The sequence below is a fragment of the Oncorhynchus mykiss genome, chromosome 29, assembly GCF_057628025.1.
Source record: "Oncorhynchus mykiss isolate SJ-2025 chromosome 29, ASM5762802v1, whole genome shotgun sequence".
NCBI classification, from domain to species: domain Eukaryota; kingdom Metazoa; phylum Chordata; class Actinopteri; order Salmoniformes; family Salmonidae; genus Oncorhynchus; species Oncorhynchus mykiss.
This window is the reverse complement of record NC_143050.1, coordinates 42,917,800-42,940,766: the sequence shown is the minus strand read 5'-3', so window position 1 is coordinate 42,940,766 and position 22,967 is coordinate 42,917,800. Positions and strand designations below refer to the sequence as shown.

Below are 22,967 nucleotides of genomic sequence, written 5' to 3'. Positions count from 1 at the left end.
AACGAGTTAATGACTCCAACCTAAGTGTATGTAAACTTCCGACTTCAACTAAGTATTCAGACCCTTTGTTAGGAGACTTGAAATTGAGCTCAGGTGCATCCTGTTTCCATCCTTGAGATGTTTCTACAACTTAATCGGAGTCCACCTGTGGTAAATTCAATTGATTGGACATGATTTGGAAAGGCACACACCTGTCTATTTAAGGTCCCACAGTTGACAGTGCATGTCAGCAAAAACCAAGCCATGGGGTCGAAGGAATTGTCCGTAAAGCTCCAAGACAGGATTGTGTCGAGGCACAGATCTGCAGAAGGGTACCAAAAATTGTCTGCAGCATTGAAGGTCCTCAAGAACACAGTGGCCTCCATCATTCTTAAATTGAATAAGTTTGGGCAATCTGCGCAATCTGTGGAGAAGGGCTTCGGTCAGGGAGGTGACCAAGCACCTGATGGTCACTTCTTACAGAGCTCCAGAGTTCCTCTGTGGAGATGGGAGAACCTTCCAGAAGGACAACCATCTCTGCAGCACTCCACCAATCAGGCCTTTATGGTAGAGTGGTCAGACGGAAGCCACTCCTCAATAAAAGGCACATGACAGTTTGCCAAAGGCACCTAAAGGACTCTCATACCATGAGAAACAAGATTCTCTGGTCTGATGAAACTAAGATTGAACTCTTTGGCCAAGCGTCACATCTGGAAGAAACCTGACACCATCCCTACGGTGAAGCATGGTGGTGGCAGCATCATGCTGTGGCGATGTTTTTCAGCAGCAGGTACTGGGAGACTAGTCAGGATCAAGGGAAAGATGAATGGAGCAAAGTACAGAGAGATCCTTGGTGAAAACCTGCTCCAGAGCACTCAGACTGGGGCGAAGGTTCACCTTCAACATGACAACGACCCTAGGCACACAGCCAAGACAACGCAGGAGTGGCTTCTGAATAGAGGGTTTTTATAACTCTATTGTGTCTGTGTGAACTGAAAGTGAGCTCTGGGAGATTTAATACTGACAAAAGATTTACGATGTCGGTTACCAGACCTTGGTCTCTACACAATAAGAACAGTCTTTACAGCAGATACTGTTTGCTGTGAATTATTAGTATCTTTCATACGAATCTTAACCTTGTGACCCATTCCATACATCTGTTGTTTGTCATGAACATCCAGGAGGATGGACTTTGCTATAAAATGCTATAGCTCAAATCCGCTCATTGATCTCTCAACGGATCGTTGACAAGCTCCATTACTGCAGTAATGAAATAACGTTTGCTTGTTTTGAAGAAATGTAAAAGGTCTCTCCTTTTGATTACAATAATTCCACAACATTCATCCTGAGAGTTTGAGAGGATCTGCAGAGAAGAATGCGAGAAACTCCCCAAATACAGGTGTGCCAAGCTTGTAGCATCATACCCAAGAAGACTCGAGGCTGCCAAAGGTGCTCAAATAAAGTACTGAGTGAAGGGTCTGAATTTCTAAAAACCTGTTTTTTCTTTGTCATGAGGTATTGTGTGCAGAGGGGAGAAAAATTATTTAATCTGTGTGTGAGAGTGAAAGTGTTAATTCATACAGAAATGCAAGTTCTTATGAGTATCTATGTGCATGCGCATGTATATGATCTATTTCTATTGTAATGCCACTGGTGGGTGCAAGATCTCCACTATCGTCTAGGCTTAATGTGCTCAGCCTGTAATATACTTGTGTCCCCCCCCTGTGACCGGTTCGTACATAAAACATTGTCAATTCAGGCTGTAAAGGCATCAGTTTCCTCTTTAACTAGCTTTAATGGCGTGCCGCTGCGGGGAAAAAACACGGGGAAAATATGCATACTCTCGTAATATAACACCATTTTCCGCCACCATTTCTGGATTTTCAGATGACTTCCGGGTGTTGGCTGAACGCGGTGTGCAATCAGGTTGTAGCAGTCTGTTGTTTACCCCTGGCTGACCGTGGGGCACACCATCAGGCATTAGCCACTCTTTCAAGGTGGTGAAAATTGTTTTATTAAGACAGTACTTAACCAGTTTTTTGGCTGGTGGTACACCATTAAAGCTAGTTAAAGAGGAAACCGATACCTTTGCAGCCTGAATAGAGGATGTTTTATGTACAAACCGGTTACTGGGGCACACTAGTGTATAACTGGCTGAGCAAATTAAGCCTAGACAATAGTTGAGCTCTGGCGGCTGCCTAGGCTAGTAAAGAATGTGTGTATCATCATTGTCATGGCACTTCATACTATATTCCCTGAGAGGAATCCCCTAATCTTAATCTGAGTGCATCCCACCTGCCTCTGAGATTTATACACCTGCTTCTCCATTCCATATTCCCCTGCCCTTTGACCCCTAATCCCCCCCCCTCCCCCCCGTGTGTGTGTGTTGTGTGGGAGTGTTAGTTTAAGGGTTTACAGTAGTTTGTGTGTGTATACGAGCTTGAGTGTTTACAGTGTTGGCTTTCGAGAGTTCCGTGTGTGTGTGTGTTAGAGGGTTTGTTGAGTTTGCAGGCAGAGTTCAATGTGTGTGTTAACTAGCTAGGCGTAAGATAGGTATCGACACTCATGCGTGTGTATGTTTGAGGTGTGTTTTAGTAAATGAGTGTGTATGATGAACACCCTCTGAGTGTGTTCTCAATCTCTTTCGCAGCCAAGAGTCTCCTCAACAAGAAGGCTGATATCAAGGTAAGACACAAACATGTGTATCCTCCCCTCTATCTGCCCCTCCTGCAATTGCAATTGACAGTGATATGCTGTGTTTTGTGGGCATGCTCTTTGGGTGTGTGTGTGTTTATTCTCACTCTGTGTACACTGGGCATTATGTCACCTCTGTGTGCGCGTGTGTGTAGCCTATTAGTCTGACTGTCAGGCATAGTCGGATACGCTCTAGCTATGTAGTTAAAATGTAACATTCATGTGGACTGACTTGATCGCACAGAGGTCAAACCAAACATACTGTATATATTATATCATCAGCTATTTTTTTTGTGAGCAACTTTTTTATTTCGTTTAGTAATTTTTATTTTACAATCAAATAAATGCATGAAAAGATAACCCCGACCCATTCCCCACTCAGTCCCCATCCACCCGCCTACATCATCCCTCCCCACCTGGAAACCATGCTTCCCACCCAGTCTCCCTGGACTAGCACCGTTTATTCTCGCTGTCGATAATTCTGATTTTATAACATCTAATAGTAACTGTATCCACTGGTTAAATTGCAGAGAGTGATGTGGTTGCCATCTTAGAACTTAAAACATTCACAGCAGTGCTGCATGTCAGCAGTAATCTTCTCTGATTGATTGAGAGATTCAAGGGGCTATCATCGTTAAGTAGCACAATAGGGGGGATGAAAATGGCGCCGTAGAGAGAACACGGTGTTTCAGCGAGCTCTCGTGGCATTCGTAAATTTATATTTTTACATTAATCTCCTAGCTTGAAAAAGTGGTAGAATTGGCTAAACAAGTTACCATATAATGAGTCTTGACGACTTTTTCGCAAAAATCTCCGACAACATGCCCAACAGAACTACTAAGAAGTCGACCAAAACCCCCACCCCTGTGGATGTGCATGAGGAGCTAGCTAACGTTAGCGAGGCTAGCACCATTGCGGATACAGGCACAATGGACCTGGTGATTCAAAAGATGACTGATAACATTACTAAAGTGATCGATGCTAAGATAAGAACGGTCTTGGAAGCAATAGCAGGCCATTCAGCTGAACTACAGAGGGTTGTGGAACGTGTTGTTGAGGCGGAAGGAAGAATTGATGCAGTGGAAACTTCAACTACATCTATGGACGCTAAGCTAAAAGCACTTGAGAAACAGGTGCGCGAAATGGCGGAGCACATTGACGACTTGGATAATCGAGGACGCAGATGCAATATTCGTGTTGTGGGACTCCCGGAAAATTCTGAAGGGACACGTTCAGTAAAATTCTTTGAGGAATGGATCCCTGGCTACCTACAAATGGACACTAAGGCAGGCCGTGTGAAGCTGGACAGAGCCCATCGCTCTCAAGCACCGATACCCGGTCCCAATCAGCGCCCACGGCCGGTGGTTATAAAGTTCCACAACTTCACCGACAAGCAGCGCGTCATGGATGCGGCTAGAAACATTGGCTCTGATGGTAGTCAACGTAAAAGTCCTAAGGTTTTATTCTTCAATGATTATTCCACGGCGGTTGTACGAAGACGCAAAGCGTTTGATGAGGCGAAGGCTCGACTCAGGAGAATGAAGATGGACTACGCACTGTTGTACCCGGCCACATTGAAGATTATGGTCAACGGATCACCTAAAAAGCTCTACACACCTGAAGAGGCTGTTGCGTTTATTGACTCTCTCGGGGAAATAACTTTTAAGCTGCACCTCAGCAGCATTGGATAACTTTGTTTATTTTTGGTTGAATCTGATCATGAAACAGTGACGTGAGTCCTCACGTACTTCGGCTCAGTAATATTCGTATCTTTATTATTTTTCTTGCTAAAGTAATAGCCGCTATAGCTCAGGCTGAGATATGTGTGAATCCATATTGGTGCCCAGGTTTGGTTTTAGGTGGAAGAGCCTCAATATTCTCCTATTGATTTTCTTTTCCATACATATAAAGGATGAGGCTATGGAGCGGCGATGCAGACTTAAGAGTCTACATTGGAGAGTTGAAATCCCCTGCATGTTAGCTAGTGGGAAAACCCCCTTTTGGATCTTTACATGTTTAATTTTTGGGTTTAGTATAGTTCGAGTTCAGGGTTCATATCGTTTATGCTCAGTGAGATGGAGGAGAGTTCAACACATGGAAAAAGGTACCACCCCACTTTTACAGTGGGATTCAGTCTGGATATTGAATGGTCAAGATACAATGGCAGGTAATGGACTGCGTGTATGTACATGGAACATTAGAGGGAGCCATAACCCCATTAAGAGGAAGAAGGTACTATCTTTTTTGAAAAAATAAAATATTGATATTGCCCTGTTGCAAGAAACTCATTTGGAGGATAAGGAGCACCTGAAATTACAACAAGGGGGGTTTGGTCAAGTGTTTTTCTCATCATTTACATCCAGAAGTAGAGGGGTAGCAATTCTGGTGAAAAAGAACTTACCACTTAAGGTCTTGAATTGTGTGAAAGATAAATTTGGTCGCTTTGTTATAATTAATGGTACTTTACAAGGGCAGAACATTTCTATAATGAATATTTACTTCCCCCCTGCTCACCCCCCTGATTTCCTCACTAAGGTTTTTCTAGACTTTTCAGAATTAAACTCGGACACTGCAGTGGTTGGAGGAGATTTTAACTGCTTGTTGAACCCCCTTATTGATAGGTTCCCCAGCGGTTTAGCTTCACTCTCTCCTCAAGCTAAGTCACTTAAAGCTATTTGTGATGATCTGGGGTATGCGGATGTCTGGAGAGCTTTTCATCCCTCCAACAGAGAGTTCACTTTTTTCTCTGCACCTCATGGATGTCAGACTAGAATAGATTATTTTTTTGTGCCCAGGACGTCTCTGCAGTCTGTTCTATCCGCTAGGATAGGAAGCATAGTCATATCTGATCAGGCTGAGGTGATCCTGGACATAAAACTCAACGGGGCATTCAATCGGTCAAGACATTGGAGGTTGAACACAACCATTCTTAAAGACCATACATTCACATCATATTTCATTACAGAGTTTAAAGCATTTTTCTCTATTAACTCTCAATCAACAGATAACCCCTCGCTCCTTTGGGAGACCTGTAAAGCGTATGCCAGGGGTCTGATTATGTCATACACAGCTACTAAGAGACGGAAAAAGCGTGAAAAGCAAAAAATGTTAGAGGGTGAATTAGGAACTAAAGAGAAGGACTACATTAAAACGCCCACTCCTGCCCTATTAAAGGAAATATCAGTCATTAGATCAACGTTAGACTCTCTCCTAACACAGGACGCTGAAAAGAAAATGAGATTTGTGAGGCAAAAGCTATATGAACATGGCGATAAGCCAGGAAAGTACTTGGCATACCTAGCTAAAAAGAGAGCTGTCTCTCAGTCAATTGCTACTATTACTGACTCTGATGGTAATCACTTATATGAAAATAAATTGATAAGTGACTCATTTAAGAAATTTTATACAAATCTTTATGCCTCAGAACTGCCAAATGATGCACCCAAATTAATGGAGAACTTATTTTGTAAGATTGAGCACCCTACTATCTCCGAAGAGCAGCGGTCCCTCCTTAATGCCCCTATTACCAAGGAAGAGATAATGTTCGCAATTAAGAATATGCAAAATGGTAAGGCCCCAGGACCAGACGGGTTTTGTAGTGAGTTCTATAAAGAGTTCCATGGCCTGATCCTTGAGCCATTGCGGGATATGTTTAATCACTCATTTTCAAATGACCAACTCCCTCAAACGCTGAGAGAAGCCAACATTTCACTTATTCTCAAAAAGGGAAAATGTCCAGAGTCTTGTTCCTCGTACAGACCAATTTCCCTTCTGAATGTGGATAGAAAATTGCTTTCTAAAATTCTAGCCACAAGATTAGAGGACTCACTGCCATTAATTGTGAAAGGAGACCAAACTGGCTTCATTAAGGGCCGTAAGTCATGCAACAATGTCAGGCGGCTTCTTAATGTAATTCAAGCTTACCAACAAAGTGCTGTGGATGGTCTGGTGCTCTCCCTAGATGCTGAGAAAGCATTTGATCGTGTGGAGTGGTCTTACCTATTATTTGCTCTAAATAAATTTGGTCTGGGTGACAACTTTATAAAATGGGTGAAAGTTTTATATGATGATCCTCAGGCTGCTGTCCTTACTAATGGGCCAAGGTCAAATAACTTCTCTATACACAGATGTACCAGACAGGGCTGTCCTTTATCCCCCCTCCTCTTTGCACTCGTTATGGAACCACTGGCTGAGGCCATCAGGGTAACGCCTGCTATACAGGGGCTGCTCATTGGTGATGTTCACCATAAAATAAGCTTGTATGCTGATGATGTCCTGATATTCATCTCTAGTCCCGAGACTTCAATTACAGCTCTTATTAATATTATTGAATTATTCAGCGAATTCTCAGGCTACAAGATTAACCTAACTAAGTCAGAGGCTATGCCACTTGGTAGCCTGCACTCTGTACCTAATACTTCTCCCCCCTTCCCTTTTAAATGGTCTCCCTCAGGTTTCATGTATCTGGGTATATTTGTAACTCCTAAATTCCAGCAAATGTACAAAGCCAATTTTGTTCCCTTGTTTGATACAATAAGACAGGATCTGGAGCGCTGGAACTCTCTCCCGATTTCTTGGTTGGGTAGAATATCCCTCTTGAAAATGAACATTTTACCTAGACTACTTTACCCAATCCAAATGATCCCAGTATTACTCTCCAATAAGGTAATAAAGGATGTAAATGGATGGCTAAGTTCCTTTATATGGAGTAAACGCAAACCAAGACTTAAGATGGCAATATTGCAGCTGCCAAGTTCTATGGGCGGCTTGGACCTGCCCAATATCAGGTTCTATCAATGGTGTGCCCACCTTTGTTATATTTCTGACTGGATCACAAATGATGACTCCTCTATTTGGTTAGGCATTGAGACTTCTCTTTCAAAATACCCCTTACAGGATCTTTTATTTTTCAGAAGTTTTAAGTCTGTAGAAGATCACTGCAATAATCCCGTTACACTTAACACACTCAAAGTATGGAGGTCAGTTCAACGCTTCCTGGGAAGGTCCAAACTAACCTCTGCTCTTACCCCAATTCTTAACAATCCAGATTTCAGTCCAAGATTGCTGGATGCCGGCTTTAACTCTTGGCTTAATAAGGGCATACGCAGGCTAAATGACTTATTTGTTGATAAGATTTTGTTGTCATTTGAGCAGATGGTCGAGAAATATCGACTCCCAAAGCAGGACTTTTTCCGCCTCCTACAAGTAAGACATTATATCCTGAAGGGCACCACCTTAATTGGTAACCCTGATGTGTCTGTCATTGAAAGAATGCTTTTTTTCCCAACAAAGGAAAATGTCTGTAAGTCTGTTTTATGATACTTTAAGGTCCCTTTCTGCTGTCAACACACAGAGGGTGAAACAAGTGTGGGAGAAAGAATTGTCTGTTACTATTGACGAAGAGATGTGAATATCTATATGTAATCGTACTAGAGCAATCCAATTAAGAATAATACACAGATTGCATATATCCCCAAATCGCAGACATGCTTTTAGCCCCACCTCCTCTTCCCCTCAGTGTCTTAAATGCAAAACTGATACAGGCACCCTAACACATTGTTTATGGTCATGTACCAAAATACAAAGATACTGGTCTGGTGTTCTGCAAGAAATTGAAAAGATCCTAGGGGTTGATCTAGAGTTGGACCCAGTTTCTTTACTGTTAGGTCTCCCTAGTAGGCAGGTTACTTCTGTGGGTAAAAGGAGGCTTTACAACATCCTCGCCTTCGCAGCGAGGAAAAACATCCTTTTACAGTGGATTAGTGATAAGGTTCCTTCTATTAAAGATTGGCATAAGATACTATTTGAATGGGTGCCTCTGGAATATCTGACATGTACATTGCATTCTAAAACAGACCAGTTCTACAAAGTATGGGAACCTTATCTAAATTACCTAGAACCTGAGGTATCAGCTATTATGCTGCAAGGATTCTCGTAGAATGACGGAGATGTATGTATTTCAGAACTACACTGTACGTTCCATGTGTGGAACCTAACCTCTTGGTTTAAACTGAGCTTTTTTGTTTAATTTCTGTTTGTAAGTTTGTTTAAAATGTATGTATTGAGGGACGCAATGATGGTGATGGGGTGAGAGAAGCTTTCTGTGTGCTTTGTCTCTGTTGTATCTCTTAATATGGGTGAAAATTGTAAAATTCCAATAAAAATACTGTTAAAAAAAAAGTAGCACAATAGGTGGAAACCATTGAATATTTAAATTCATGCACTTCAAAATGTATTTTGTAATTTTTCCCCAGAAGCATTTACAGTGCCTTCAGAAAGTATACACACCCCTTGACTATTTCCACATTTTGTTGTGTTACTACAGACGGAGTTTAAAATTAATTTAATTGAGAATGTGTGTCTCTGGACTACACACAATACCCCGTAATGTCAAAGTGGAATTGTTTTTTTCTTATTCTTTTTTTATTTTTACAAATTAATTAAATTAAAAGCTGAAATGTCTTGAGTCAATAAGTATTCAAACCCTTTTTTTATGACAAGCCTAAATAAGTTCCAAAAAAATGTCACATTCACATAATTAGTTGCATGGACTCACTCTGAGTGCAATAATAGTGTTTAACATGATTTTTGAATGACTAGCTCACATCTGTACCCTCTACATTATCTGAAAGATCCCTCAGTCAAACAGTGATTTCAAACACAGATTCAACCACAAAGACCAGGGAGGTTTTCCATTGCCTCGCAAAGGGCACCTATTGGTAGATTGGTAAATATTTTTTTTAAAGCAGACATTGAATATCCCTTTGAGCATAGTGAAGTTATTAATTACACTTTGGATGGTGTATCAATACACCCAGTCACTACAAAGATACAGGCGTCCTTCCTAACTCAGTTGCTGGAGAGGAAGAAAACCGCTCAGGGATTTCACCAAAAGGCCAATGGAAGCCTGTACAGAATCCAAATATTCCAAAACATGCATCCTGTTTGCAATAAGGCACTAAATTAAAACTGCAAAAAATGTGGCAAAAACCGAAGCGGTATTTTTAGGGCAAACACAACACATTCAAGAATGGTGGTGGCTGCATCATGCTATGGGTATGCTTGTCATCGGCAAGGACTAGGAAGATTTTTTGATAAAAATAACCGGAATAGAGCTAAGCACAGGCAAAATCCTAGAGGAAAACCTGGTTCAGTCTGCTTTCCAACACACACTGGGAGACCAATTCACCTTTCAGCCGGACAATAACCTAAAACACAAGGCCAAATATATACTGGAGTTGCTTACCAAGATGACATTGAATGTTCCTGAGTGGCCTAGTTACTGTTTTGACTTAAATCAGATGGAAAATCTATGGCAAGACTTGAAAATTGCTGTCAAGCAATGGTCAACGGGATACCAAGGTCATATTTTTCGATATTCTGTTCCAGTTTAAGGCCAGGCAACACAGGCAAAAATTGAGATTTTGCTTCCATCTGTCAATTTTCAGATTTTGGAATATTTTGATACTATAACTTCCATAAAATGTACAAATAAATTGGCAGTAATGTATCTAAATATTTTATTTGTATCATTTTATCTTAACTCCGTCAATGACACCTACCATAAATGTCATTCTTGAAAGCATGTTTCATGTAGAACTTCAACCGCTATTTTTAAACTCTCCATGTTGAATCATGTCATTCAAAGGCTTGTTTTCCCAAAGCATATCGTAAACTAGTCCATACATGGCTCTATCCTTTGTAGACGTAGTGCTTCGTGTTGACAGATTAGTCATTTCCTGACATCCGATTGGTTACTGGTATTTAAAGGCAGCATTGGATAACTTTGTTTATTTTTGGTTGAATCTGATCATGAAACAGTGACGCGAGTCCTCACGTACTTTGGCTCAGTAATAAAATTTGAAAATCTTGAAAAATATACCTACAGTATGTGAATAAAAATAGGCACTCAGTTAGCCAATGCAAGAAAAGCAGTGACTGAAAGAAAAAAATGCCTGATCCGCCAATCGAGGCAGGTAGAGGAGGAAAAGGAGAGCGTCGAGACGCAAATTAGTTGAGATAAAGATGACAACCAGCAGCGATCAACCAGACAGCAGCCAGCCAACAGTGGCTTTTATTCCACATGTCTCAAATTAACCAACTTGAACATGATTTGATTTGCCCAAAGTTTCTAAACAATGGACTGAAAACCACCACCCAGTGATTCTGTAATTCTGTCATGATAGAATGTGCAGACTGTGAAGGTGATCAAGATTTATTTAGGATAAGTATTTACACTTCCTCCAGGCTGCAGGAGTGCTCCAGGGGAGATGGTTCTTCTAGCTCACGAACTTGGACTTGGTTATGCAAATATTAAGAAAATAAGCAAAGTCCTAGGGATTCCTTCATTGAGTCTCAGCTCATATTTGTATTTATTATGGATCTACTCTTCCTGGGGTCCAGCAAAATGAAGGCAGTTTATACATTTTAAAACTTTACAATACATTCATAGATTTCACAACACACTGCGTGCCCTCGGGCCCCTACTCCACCACATATCTACAGTACTAAATCCATGTGTATGTCTAGTGCGTATGTTATCTTGTGTGTACAGTTGAAGTCGGATGTTTACATACACCTTAGCCAAATACATTTAAACTCAGTTTTTCACAATTCCTGACATTTAATCCTCGTAAAAAATTCCCAGTCTTAGATCAGTTAGGATCACCACTTTATTTAAAAATGTGAAATGTCAGAATAATAGTAGAGAGTGATTTATTTCTGCTTTTATTTCTTACATCACATTCCCAGTGGGTCAGAAGTTTACTTACACTCAATTAGTATTTGGTAGCATTGCCTTTAAGTTGTTTAACTTGGGTCAAATGTTTTGGGTAGCCTTCCACAAGCTTCCCACAATAAGTTACAGTGAATTTTGGCCCAGTCCTCCTGACAGAGCTGGTGTAACTGAGTCAGGTTTGTAGGCCTCCTTGCTCACACATGCTTTTTTCAGTTCTGCCCACACATGTTCTATGGGATTGAGGTCAGGGCTTTGTGATGGCCACTCCAATACCTTGACTTTGTTGCCATTTTGCCACAACTTTGGAAGTATGCTTGGGGTCATTGTCCATTTGGAAGACCCATTTGCGACCAAGCTTCAACTTCCTGACTGATGTCTGAGATGTTGCTTCAATATATCCACATAATTTTTCTTCCTCATGATATCTATTTTGTGAAGTGCACCAGTCCCTCCTGCAGCAAAGCACCCCCACAACATGATGCTGCCACCCTCGTGCTTCAAGGTTGGGATGGTGTCCTTCGGCTTGCAAGCCTCCCCCTTTTTCCTCCAAACATAACGATAGTCATTATGGCCAAACAGTTCTATTTTTGTTTCATCAGACCAGAGGACATTTCTCCAAAGAGTACGATCTTTGTCCCCATGTGCAGTTGCAAACCGTAGTCTGGCTTTTTTTATGATGGTTTTGGAACAGTGGCTTCTTCCTTGCTGAGAGGCCTTTCAGGCTATGTCGATATAGGACTCGTTTTACTGTGGATATAGATACTTTTGTACCTGTTTCCTCCAGCATCTTCACAAGGTACTTTGCTGTTGTTCTGCGATTGATTTGCACTTTTCGCTCCAAAGTACGTTCATCTCTAGGAGACAGAACGCATCTCCTTCCTGAGCAGTATGACGGCTGTGTGGTCCCATGGTGTTTATACTTGCGTCCTATTGTTTGTACAGATGAACGTGGTACCTTCAGGCATTTGTTGATTGCGCCCAACGATGAACCAGACTTGTGGAGGTCTACAATTGGCTGATTTCTTTTGATTTTTTTCCATGATGTCAAGCAAAGAGGCACTGAGTTTGAAGGTTGGCCTTGAAATACATCCACAGGTACACCTCCAATTGACTCAAATTATGTCAATTAGCCTATCAGAAGCTTCTAAAGCCATGACATAATTTTATGGAATTTTCCAAGCTGTTTAATGGCACAGTCAACTTAGTGTGTGTAAACTTCTGACCCACTGGAATTGCGATACAGTGAAATAATCTGTCTGTAAACAATTGTTGGAAAAATTATTTAGAGTAGAGGTCCTACCCGACTTGCCAAAACTATAGTTTGTTAAGAAGAAATTTGTGGAGTGGTTGAAAAACAAGTTTTAATGACTCCAACCTAAGTGTATGTAAACTTCCGACTTCAACTGTATGCATGCATGTGTCTGTCTGTGCCAATATTTGTGTTGCTTCACAGTCTCCGCTGTTCCATGTGGTGTTTATCTTTTTTTTTAAATCTAATTTTATTGCTTGCATCAGTTACTCAATGTGGAATAGAGTTCCATGTAGTCATGGCTCTATGTAGTACTGTGTGCCCCCCATAGTCTGTTCTGGACTTGGGTAATGTGAAGAGACCTTTTGTGGCATATCTTGTGGGGTATGCATGGGTGTCTGAGCTGTGTGCTAGTAGTTTAGACAGACAGCTCAGTGCATTCAACATGTCAATACCTCTCATAAATAAAAGTAGTGATGAAGTCAATCTCTGCTCCACTTTGAGCCAGGAGAGATTGACATGCATATTATTAATATTAGCTCTCTGTGTATGTCCAAGGGCCAGCCGTGCTGCCCTGTTCTGAGCTAATTGCAATTTTCCTAAGTCCTTTTTTGTGGCACCTGACCACACGACTGAATCAAGATGCGACAAAACTAGGGCCTGTAAGACCTGCCTTGTTCAAAGTGTTGTTAAGAAGGCAGATAATTGTTTTATTAGACAGACTTCTCCCAATCTTAGCTACTATTGCATCAATATGTTTTGACTATGACAGTTTACAATCTAGTGTTACTCCAAGCAGTTTAGTCATCTCAACTTGATCAATTTGCACATTGTTAATTGCAAGATTTAGGTTTTAGTGGGTGTTTTGTTCCAAATACAATGCTTTTAGTTTTATAAATATTTAGAGCCAATTTATTCCTTGCCACCCACTCTGAAACTAAGTGCTTTGTTGAGTGTTGCAGTCATTTCAGTTGCTGTAGTAGCTGACGTGTATAATGTTGAGTCATCCGCATACATAGAAAATTGAAAAAAGCAAGAGGCCTAAACAACTACCCTGGGGAATTCCTGATTCTAACTGGATTATATTTGATAGGCTTCCATTAAAGAACACCCTCTGTGTTCTGTTAGACAAGTAACTCTTCATCCACATTATAGCAGGGGGTGTAAAGCCATAACACATACATTTTTCCAGCAGCATACTATGATCAACAATGTCGAAAGCTGCACTGAATTCTAACAAGACAGCCCCCACAATCATTTTATCATCAATTTCTCTCAGCCAATCATCAGTCATTTGTGTAAGTGCTGTGCTTGTTGCGTGTCCTTCCCTATAAGCGTGCTGAAATTCTGTTGTCAATTTGTTTACTGTGAAATAGTATTGTATCTGGTCAAACACAATTTTTCCAGAAGTTTACTAAGGGTTGGCAACAGGCTGTTTGGTCGGCTATTTGAGCCAGTAAAGGGGGCTTTACTATTCTTGGGTAGCGGAATGACTTTAGCTTCCCTCCAGGCCTGAGGGCACACGCTCTCTAGTAGGCTTAAATTGAAGATGTGGAAAATAGGAGTGGCAATATCGTCTGCTATTATCCTCAGTAATTTTCCATGTAGATTGTCAGACCCTGGTGGCTTGTCATTGTTGATAGACAATTTTTTCACCTCTTCCACACTGACTTTACGGAATTCAAAAGTACAATTCTTGTCTTTCATAATTTGGTCCGATACACTTGGATGTGTAGTGTCAGCGTTTGTTGCTGGCATGTCATCCCTAAATTTCCTTATCTTGCCAATGATAAAGTCATTAAAGTAGTTTGCAATATTAGTGGGCTTTGTGATGAATGAGCCATCTCATTCAATTAATGAAGGAGCCAAGTTGGCTTTTTCCCAAAACATTTAAGGTGCCCCAAAGCTTTTTACTATCATTCTTTATTTAATTTAGTAGTTTCTTTTTCTTTAGTTTAGTCACATGATTTCTTAATTTGCAGTACGTTAGCCAATCAGTTGGGCTGCCAGACTTAATTGCCAGACTTTTGCCTCATCCCTCTCAACCATACAATTTTTAAATTCCTCATCAATCCAAGGGGATTTAAGTTTTTATAGTCATTTTCTTAATGGGTGCGTGCTTATTAGTAACTGGAATAAGTAGTTTCATAAATGTGTCACGTGCAGCGTCTGGTTGCTCCTCATTACAGACACTACAGACCAGAAAATATTCTTTACATCATCATAATATGAATCACTACAAAACTTACTGTATGACCTCTTTGCACTATATTAGGCCCAGCCTTTGGAACTTTGGTTTTCTTAGATATGGCTATTATATTGTGATCACTACATCCTATGGATTTGGATACTGTTTTAAAGCAAATTTCTGCAGTATTAGTAAAGATGTGATCAATACATGATGATTTCCTAACTACCCTGGTAGGTTGACTGACAACCTGAACCAGGTTGCAGGCACTGGTTACAGTTTGAAGTTTTTTCCTGAGTGGGTAGCTTGAAGATAGCCAGTCAAAATTTAAATCACCCAGATTTAAATACACTTCTCTGTTGATATCACACACATTATCCAGATACTGACTGTTAGCACTTGGTGGTCTATAGCAGCTTCCCACAAGAATGGGCTTTAGGTGAGGCAGATGAACCTGTAGCCTTATTACTTCAACAGTATTTAACATTAGATCATCTCTAAGCTTTACAGGAATGTGGTTCTGAATATAGACTGCAACACCTCCTCTGTTGGCATTTCTGTCTTTCCGGTACATGTTATAACCATGTATTGCTACCACTGTATCATCAAAGGTAATATCTAAGTGAGTTTCAGAGATAGCCAGAATAAGAATGTCATCTGTTACAAGCAAGTTATTGACTTCATGGACCTTGTTTCTTAGGCTACGTATATTAATATGGGCTATTTTTAGCACTTTTCTTGGTTGCTTGATGGTTTTTAATGCTTTACTTGGAAGCTTAGAGGTAGACTTACTCATGTTATTTACAATGGAGCTGATTATGCAGCTCACCCTGCACTAAGTGGTCTTCCTACTATTGCACACAGCCTCAGTGCTAACAGTGTAACTCTGGTTTATACTCTCATGATTACTGCTTACAATAGCTGTAGGATAAACAGATGTACATGATCTTAGGGACATTGGCACCGAATACATTTGATGCAGCATTATGATGACTCATTGTCACAATGGTAGGGATTAACCGAGCTGGTCTTGGATCATTTACCAGTCATTGTTTCAACGTAGCCTTGAAATGCATGAACAGAGTCCAGGAGCCAAGATGATTTGGATGGGCTCCGTCATTCCTGTAGAGTATCTTCCGTTTCCAGAAGGTATCAAAGTTATCAATAAAAGTGACTCCACCAGAGCTACAGTTACCTTTTAGCCAGATGAGTAATACCAACAGTCTGCTGAATCATTCACACCCGAGGCCCAACTATGGGACTGCACCTGAAATTATTGGTAGATTTTTGGAGTCTTTAAATGCTAAAATCAGTTCTTCTGATGTCATTTGACCCCACATGGACTACTACAGTGTCAGCTCCCGGCATCTGTGGTAGAACAGTCTGAAGCAGCCATGTTATGTCCTGTACTCGTGTTCCTGGGTAGAACAGTCTGAAGCAGCCTTGTTATGTCCTGTACTTGTGCTCCTGTGGTAGAACAGTCAGAAGCAGCCTTGTTACGTCCTGTACTCGTGCTCCTGTGGTAGAACAGTCTGAAGCAGCCTTGTTATGTTCTGTACTCGTGCTCCTGTGGTAGAACAGGCTGAAGCAGCCTTGTTATGTTCTGTACTCCTGTGGTAGAACAGTCTGAAGCAGCTTTATGTCCTGTACTCGTGTTCCTGGGTAGAACAGTCAGAAGCAGCCTTGTTATGTCCTGTACTCGTGTTCCTGGGTAGAACAGTCTGAAGCAGCCTTGTTATGTCCTGTGCTCCTGTGGTAGAACAGTCTGAAGCAGCCTTGTTACGTCCTGTACTCGTGCTCCTGTGGTAGAACAGTCTGAAGCAGCCTTGTTATGTCCTGTACTCGTGCTCCTGTGGTAGAACAGTCTGAAGCAGCCTTGTTATGTTCTGTACTCGTGCTCCTGTGGTAGAACAGGCTGAAGCAGCCTTGTTATGTTCTGTACTCCTGTGGTAGAACAGTCTGAAGCAGCCTTATGTCCTGTACTCGTGTTCCTGGGTAGAACAGTCAGAAGCAGCCTTGTTATGTCCTGTACTCGTGTTCCTGGGTAGAACAGTCTGAAGCAGCCTTGTTATGTCCTGCGCTCCTGTGGTAGAACAGTCTGAAGCAGCCTTATGTCCTGTACTCGTGTTCCTGGGTAGAACAGTCAGAAGCAGCCATGTTATGTCCTGTACTCGTGTTCCTGGGTAGAACAGTCTGAAGCAGCCTTGTTATGTCCTGTACTCGTGCTCCTGTGGTAGAACAGTCAGAAGCAGCCTTGTTATGTCCTGTACTTGTGCTCCTAGGTAACACAGGGTTTTTGCCTTGGGGACCGAGATGTTTCTCACCATAGAGCTGCCTATGTTGACAGCTGGTGATGTTGAAGGTGTCGGTCTCTCAGGCAGCCTCACGGTCTGGTGAGGCTGGGAGCTCCGAGGATCTGAGCCAGATGTAGAAGCCACCAGAGAGGGCGACAGAGCCGAGGACAAAGACGCAGGTACTTCCGGATCCGATCTTGATTGGGAAGCCACCAAGGACGAAGGCACCGGAACCTCTGGATCCAGGGCGGCAAAGCTGTTTCTGGTCTGTGTCAGTTCCGGGCTCAACATCTCCATGGAGACCCCCGTTGCCAGAGGACGCCTTCTTCGACTTCCACGTCGCGTGACATACCTCCATGGCTGGTTGGGTCAAGATCAGCTCCGTTCTCCAGGGAAAGGGGAGACCCCTTTGGGGATGGAACCCTGCCAAGCACCGGCCAGTTGGCTGTGGAGAGCCAACACGGCGGCAAAAAAGTCAAATAGAAAAAATAAAAAGTAGGTGGGCGTGGGTTCCACAGTAGCTTATGTAGGTTTGCTACTTGCTTGCTAAGAGTAGCTACATTGGAAGTCAGCATGGTCCACATTGTCCCCGAACAACATGACAGGAGAGTGACAGGTAAATAAAAAGGGAGAGTAGCACATTATTTTCAGGTGACTTGCTGTGTATAAATAATATTTAATTCCTTGCTCCAGCAAATGTATTCAAATTAACAAAGAGTGATAGGAAAACATAACTATACAATGAGACTGTCACATAGGCATACAGTGTCATAGGCCTGTAGCCCAATGTGATTAGTGAGAAATTAGCTTTATATGAAGTGCTGATATGCTGATATTTAGTCCTGCAGTTATGTCTGTAATGTCAACTTTCTGCACTTTAGTTGCAGAGATTCAGAGAGGGCTACAGTCAATGGAGAGTGCTGCAAAGATAATTAGATGAGCATGTGCAGATATCGACCCAGACATAAGAGTTACTGGATGAGGATGCCATCATAGACATTCATGTATCCTTCGATGGCACTTGGCACAAGAGAGTCACTTCCACCTACGGGATAGGTGTGTGCATTGGTGCTGGTATCAGCGAGCCATAGAAAATGGAGGCAATACATGTTTTAATAGAGAGTGGTACCTGTATGTCAAATGATAACGTCCTCAAAATATAGCACGGAGGAACCCAGAATGTCTGAACTCTGTAATATGGTCGCGATGCCCCAAAACTGTCTTCATGGGCAAAAGCCGCATTGACGGAGCAGCCAGTATGGCAATAGCCACGTTCAATGAGGGAGCCACTGCTATAACAAATGTGATGGACAGATTGTGGCTTGACAGCACTTTGGTGACACTGGAGCAATCAGAGAGGAGTTGAGAGAGCTGATGCTGCTTCAATGGAGTGTGCCAAGCATAGGCGCAGGTCCCATGACACAGTCAAGAAAGTAAAGCATCCCCAGCAACAACTCAGAGGGCCTTACATAGCTGATTAATCTTCTGCACATTTTCAACCATCCTTGTATGTGACGAATTGAGCAAAGTGGTGTGAATTTGCCCAACAGACCAGTATTCAAAGCATATGCTTTATTGCTTGAAACAAATGTATTAAACATGCTAATGTATTTGTAAAAGGTATATTTGATGTGTCAGTTTAGTAGTGATATGAATAAGAGTTTAATTAATGTGACAAATTGTCATTTTTTATGGAAAGGGCATTTTAATTGCATTTAGCCTATCTCCATTGTATCCAAATGACATGTTCCCGGTGCGCCAATTCATTTGTCTTCAAAGGACATGCATTCCCATTGTTCTTAGAGCTTAGTCAGAATTTTACTGAAGCTTTTTTTAATAGCTTGTCATTTTGATTTTAAGTGTCATGTGTAAATATTTGCAAAATATGCATCCGTCATACATGTGAATAGTTAAAAAAATATATATAATAAAGAGATGAGATGACAATATTTGAATCTGTAGAAGTCTGACCATTGAGTTTATCACAATAACAAACAAACGTTCTGCCTTAAAGCAATGTGTTGAAAAACAGATTGTAAAAATGCAAATTAGCACATATTTAAGGACAGTTTGCCTCATTTGCATATCATTTAGAAATGTATAATTATATAATACAATAATATTTATGTATACTTTCAACTGGTAAAGTTTAAGTCTGATGAGTGTAAAGGGAGAAAAATCCCTATTAGCCTGTGTTGCCTGGCCTTGAGCGTGGTTCAGATTCATTTAGATCTGTGGACCATATTTTTAATGGCTTTCCAGAAGTTTGTATATATTATAGAAATTAGTCCTTTCTCGGTCCCAGATTATTTATAAATCCCATAATTGGATGGTTCGGTAGTTGGCTTTCCTAAGGGACTCCATAGGCCAGCATAGCTGACTTAAATTGTAAATAGAAAAAAGGATTTGCCTCGGTATGTGTATGCATCTTTCACATTTCGGAAGGTTCTCAAACTATTATTGTCCATGTTATCCGCAAGGGTACGGATCCCACATTTGGACCATTGGGGGGGGGGGGGGGGGGGGGATTCATAAGGCCACCTTCCAGATCGCAAGGGTACGGATCCCACATTTGGACCATTGGGGGGGGGGGGGGGATGCATAAGGCCACCTTCCAGACCTCAAGGCATTATTGTGAAATATTGGAGTATGGGCATGCCATTTTGATTCCCAGTTAAGTTTTTCAATTTTACGCCAAATAGAAATTGTGTGAACATAAGCTGTTCTATAGAGTAGAGTTTTAGATGGGTGAAAAATTAGTCGATGGAGTCTCGTCAGCCTTAAGGACAGATTCTGCTGGCTGTTACGAATCCCTTTGGCCCGACAGTCTGGGGGGGGGGGGAAATGGTAAACGAGACCCGTAACACAACTCACGCAAATTATAGTGAAAATGTAACAGTGAGAACAAATAACCACGACAACTTAAATCTACCGTCAAACTCAGGGTTTATTAGTAAACACACGGTGATGGTCTGGACCCAAGGAAAGAAACAATAAGCATCCAAAAACACCCCTAAGCTAGACTAGCCTATTTCAACCACAGCTAACTAACCAAAAATACACTGGGTGGTCCGCCCAGTTCTAACTAGTGTATTTAACTAAGTTTATCTACGGGTAGTATATGCCCATGGGCAAACTGTCTGGTTACCCCCTTTTCCCCACCAAACAAACACCATAACCAAAAACAATACTCACAGTTGGGGACAAAGTGACATGTATCCTAAACCACACAAGAGCGCTACAAACATATGGCATTTACAGAGAGATTGCTCCAGAGAAGACAACGGACAGGGTTTTTAAACCAAGGGATAGGAACTGTGATTGGGTAGGAGAAAAGGAGCAGGTGTCTTCTGATTAGCGACTGATTGGGGAATGATGATTGCCACCTGTGAGTAGGGGAGATGGAGAGAAAATAAATACACACAGGATACACACAGAATACACTGGCATTGGTACACTAACACAACATAGGATGTACACACAGATTACACACACTAAACGGTATCCCAGCCACATATTTCACCTGTGACCTTTGATCTGAGGCCAGAGCTGTCAGGTGTATAACCCATCCTCAACCTCTAATCTCCATCTTACTCCCTCCATCTCCCGCCATCTTTCCCTCTTTCTCTACCCCCCCCCCCCCTCTCTCTCTGGGTGGCAGGGTGCTAATCTCAGATTATTTCTCTCTCATGATTAATCTGTCGTCATGTAATCTTTCTCTGTACAACCATCTGCACTTCCCTCTCTTACTCTCTGTTCCTCTCTCACCGACATCACAGCAGCACTCTGCAAACTACACTAGAGCTACAGAGCCTAGGGAAAGTAAATACACCCCTTGCCCAGTTGTCACATTGTGCTGCCTTAAAATGTCATTAAAAAAGTGTAACATTTAATGTTCTACACAACCAGCTCCACATTTTCCAAGAGGAAGAAAAAGTATAGAACTGTTTCTAAATTAAAGGTCTGGTGCAGTCAAAAAAAACATGATGTCACCAGGCAGTCTGAAAACCTCCTCCCACTCCATCCCAACAGGCTGGAATTTCAGGCTGTCTTTTCAAACAGCTCTTACACTAAAAGGGCTTTTTCAGAAATGTCATAGTGTTCTTCCAAACTCATAGGTGCTGGAGTGTTGGTCAGGATCCAAATAAATATTAAAGGCGCAACACCCAGGTCTTTTGAACACCTAATCCTGGGATAGAGTTGCATTTTCCAGAGGGCCCATAATCACTTTTTTATGCAAAAGACTCACTAAAACGGCTTTCCAAGAGTGTTCCTGAGGGGTCCAGTGTAAATTCTGGCTTAAACCTCCTTGAAAATCAGAGACAAGGTTTGAATATTGCTGTCCATCAATGACTCCCAACCCAATTTTTCTCATATTGTTGCTATGGGGCAGTATTCTACATCCACTAGCTATATATCCATTCCATTTATATCCACCATATAGGAGCATAATTGGTGTCTGGTCTTTTACATTTCAATGATTGTGTTTGATTATTTTATTGTTTCTATATTGTTCTAGGATCATTTGTGTAACTGTAAATCATTCCTTTTTACATACAATCCACACGTATCCTCAGCATTCTTCATACCCCTTATGGTGTTCATGTCCGTCTCACTCTCTCCTCCATCTCATCACTTCATCCAGAGATGGAAATCCAGCCCCAAAATTCACATCTTGGTGAGGATATCATTGTATCCCTCTTCCCCCCTCTTCTCCTCTCCCTCCTCCCCTGTTTCTCCCTTCTTCTCTCTCTCCATCCTCTTTTCCTCCTCTCCTCTCTCTCTCCTCTTCTCCTGTCTGCCTTCTCCATCACATTTTCAATTGTCTCTTACTCATCCTCTCTTCACGAGTCACTTGTCAGTGATTGCTCATTCAGACAGTCCACCTGAGAGTGTGTGAGAGAGACAGACAGATATGCTATGTTGCATTGCTACGGGTTTGACATGACAAATTATTTTTCCGACTTGGTATGAGGGGTTAGCCATTCTCCCAAACACAATCAGTTATTGTGTGTGTGTGTGTGTTTTCTCTAAAGTGTCTGTGTTGTTGGTCTTGGTCAAATACACCACGTTCCAGGTTCCACTAAAACCTCTGATATGCTTTGATATGATTGATGGAATTGGAGTGCTTCTCGCTACATCTCACACATGCTCATTGGGTAGGTGGTACAGCGGAAGGGGAGTGGTGGGTATGGGTAGGGTCGCAGATGAAGAGACCTAATCCAATTCAGCTCTAAACCATTTGATCTGTTGAGCTTCCAGTTGATCAGACTTGTGTTATATGAGCTGTAGGTTGTCTATCTATCTCGGCTCAATCACTTCTAACCCAGCCCACACACACTAACCACACCCTTCGATAGCCTCAATCACTTCTAATCCCGCCCGCCCACAGACACTAACCATGCCCTAAGATAGGCTGGCTGCACACTAACATCCGGCTAATATGGCTGAGGTCTGAGGAAATGGACTCATTCAATTGCACTGGACTGATATACTGGGCAGGATCAATACTGTGAGTCAGTGGGTGTACAGCCAACCTATCAGAGGGTGGTCCGGGGGTGGCAGCTTAACCACTAGACCAGCCTCTGGCACATATGCCTTTTATCTAACCTCACCCACATCCTTACACCCACATCTCTCACTTTCCTTGTCTGTTGTGCCATAATTTAACCCATTTCTTTTGGTCCACTGCTGCAGCCTAACAGCACGAGAAACAGCACAGTCACCAGCCCCAAGGGAACCCCCTCTGCTGCACTGGTACACTCCTCCTTTATATATCACTCCGTCTCCCCTCTGTCTCTATTCAACTATATTCTCTATTTGTCT

The 22,967-nt window shown here is 41.9% G+C and overlaps 1 protein-coding gene across 7 annotated transcripts in view; it reads left to right on the top strand.

Annotated features, from left to right (window-relative positions):
• The window catches only part of LOC110509551 (calcium/calmodulin-dependent protein kinase type II subunit beta), a 62,004-nt gene that overhangs the window by 32,462 nt on the left and 6,575 nt on the right, over positions 1–22,967 (top strand). For 4 of the 7 annotated variants that reach the window (XM_036967687.2, XM_036967686.2, XM_036967688.2 and 1 more), the window contains exons 14-15: positions 2,630–2,664; positions 22,839–22,898. In XM_036967687.2, the coding sequence (XP_036823582.1) occupies positions 2,630–2,664; positions 22,839–22,898 (95 nt within the window). The remainder of the gene's footprint in view (positions 1–2,629; positions 2,665–22,838; positions 22,899–22,967) is intronic. The other 3 variants (XM_036967691.2, XM_090227267.1, XM_090227268.1) reach the window with 1 other exon arrangement.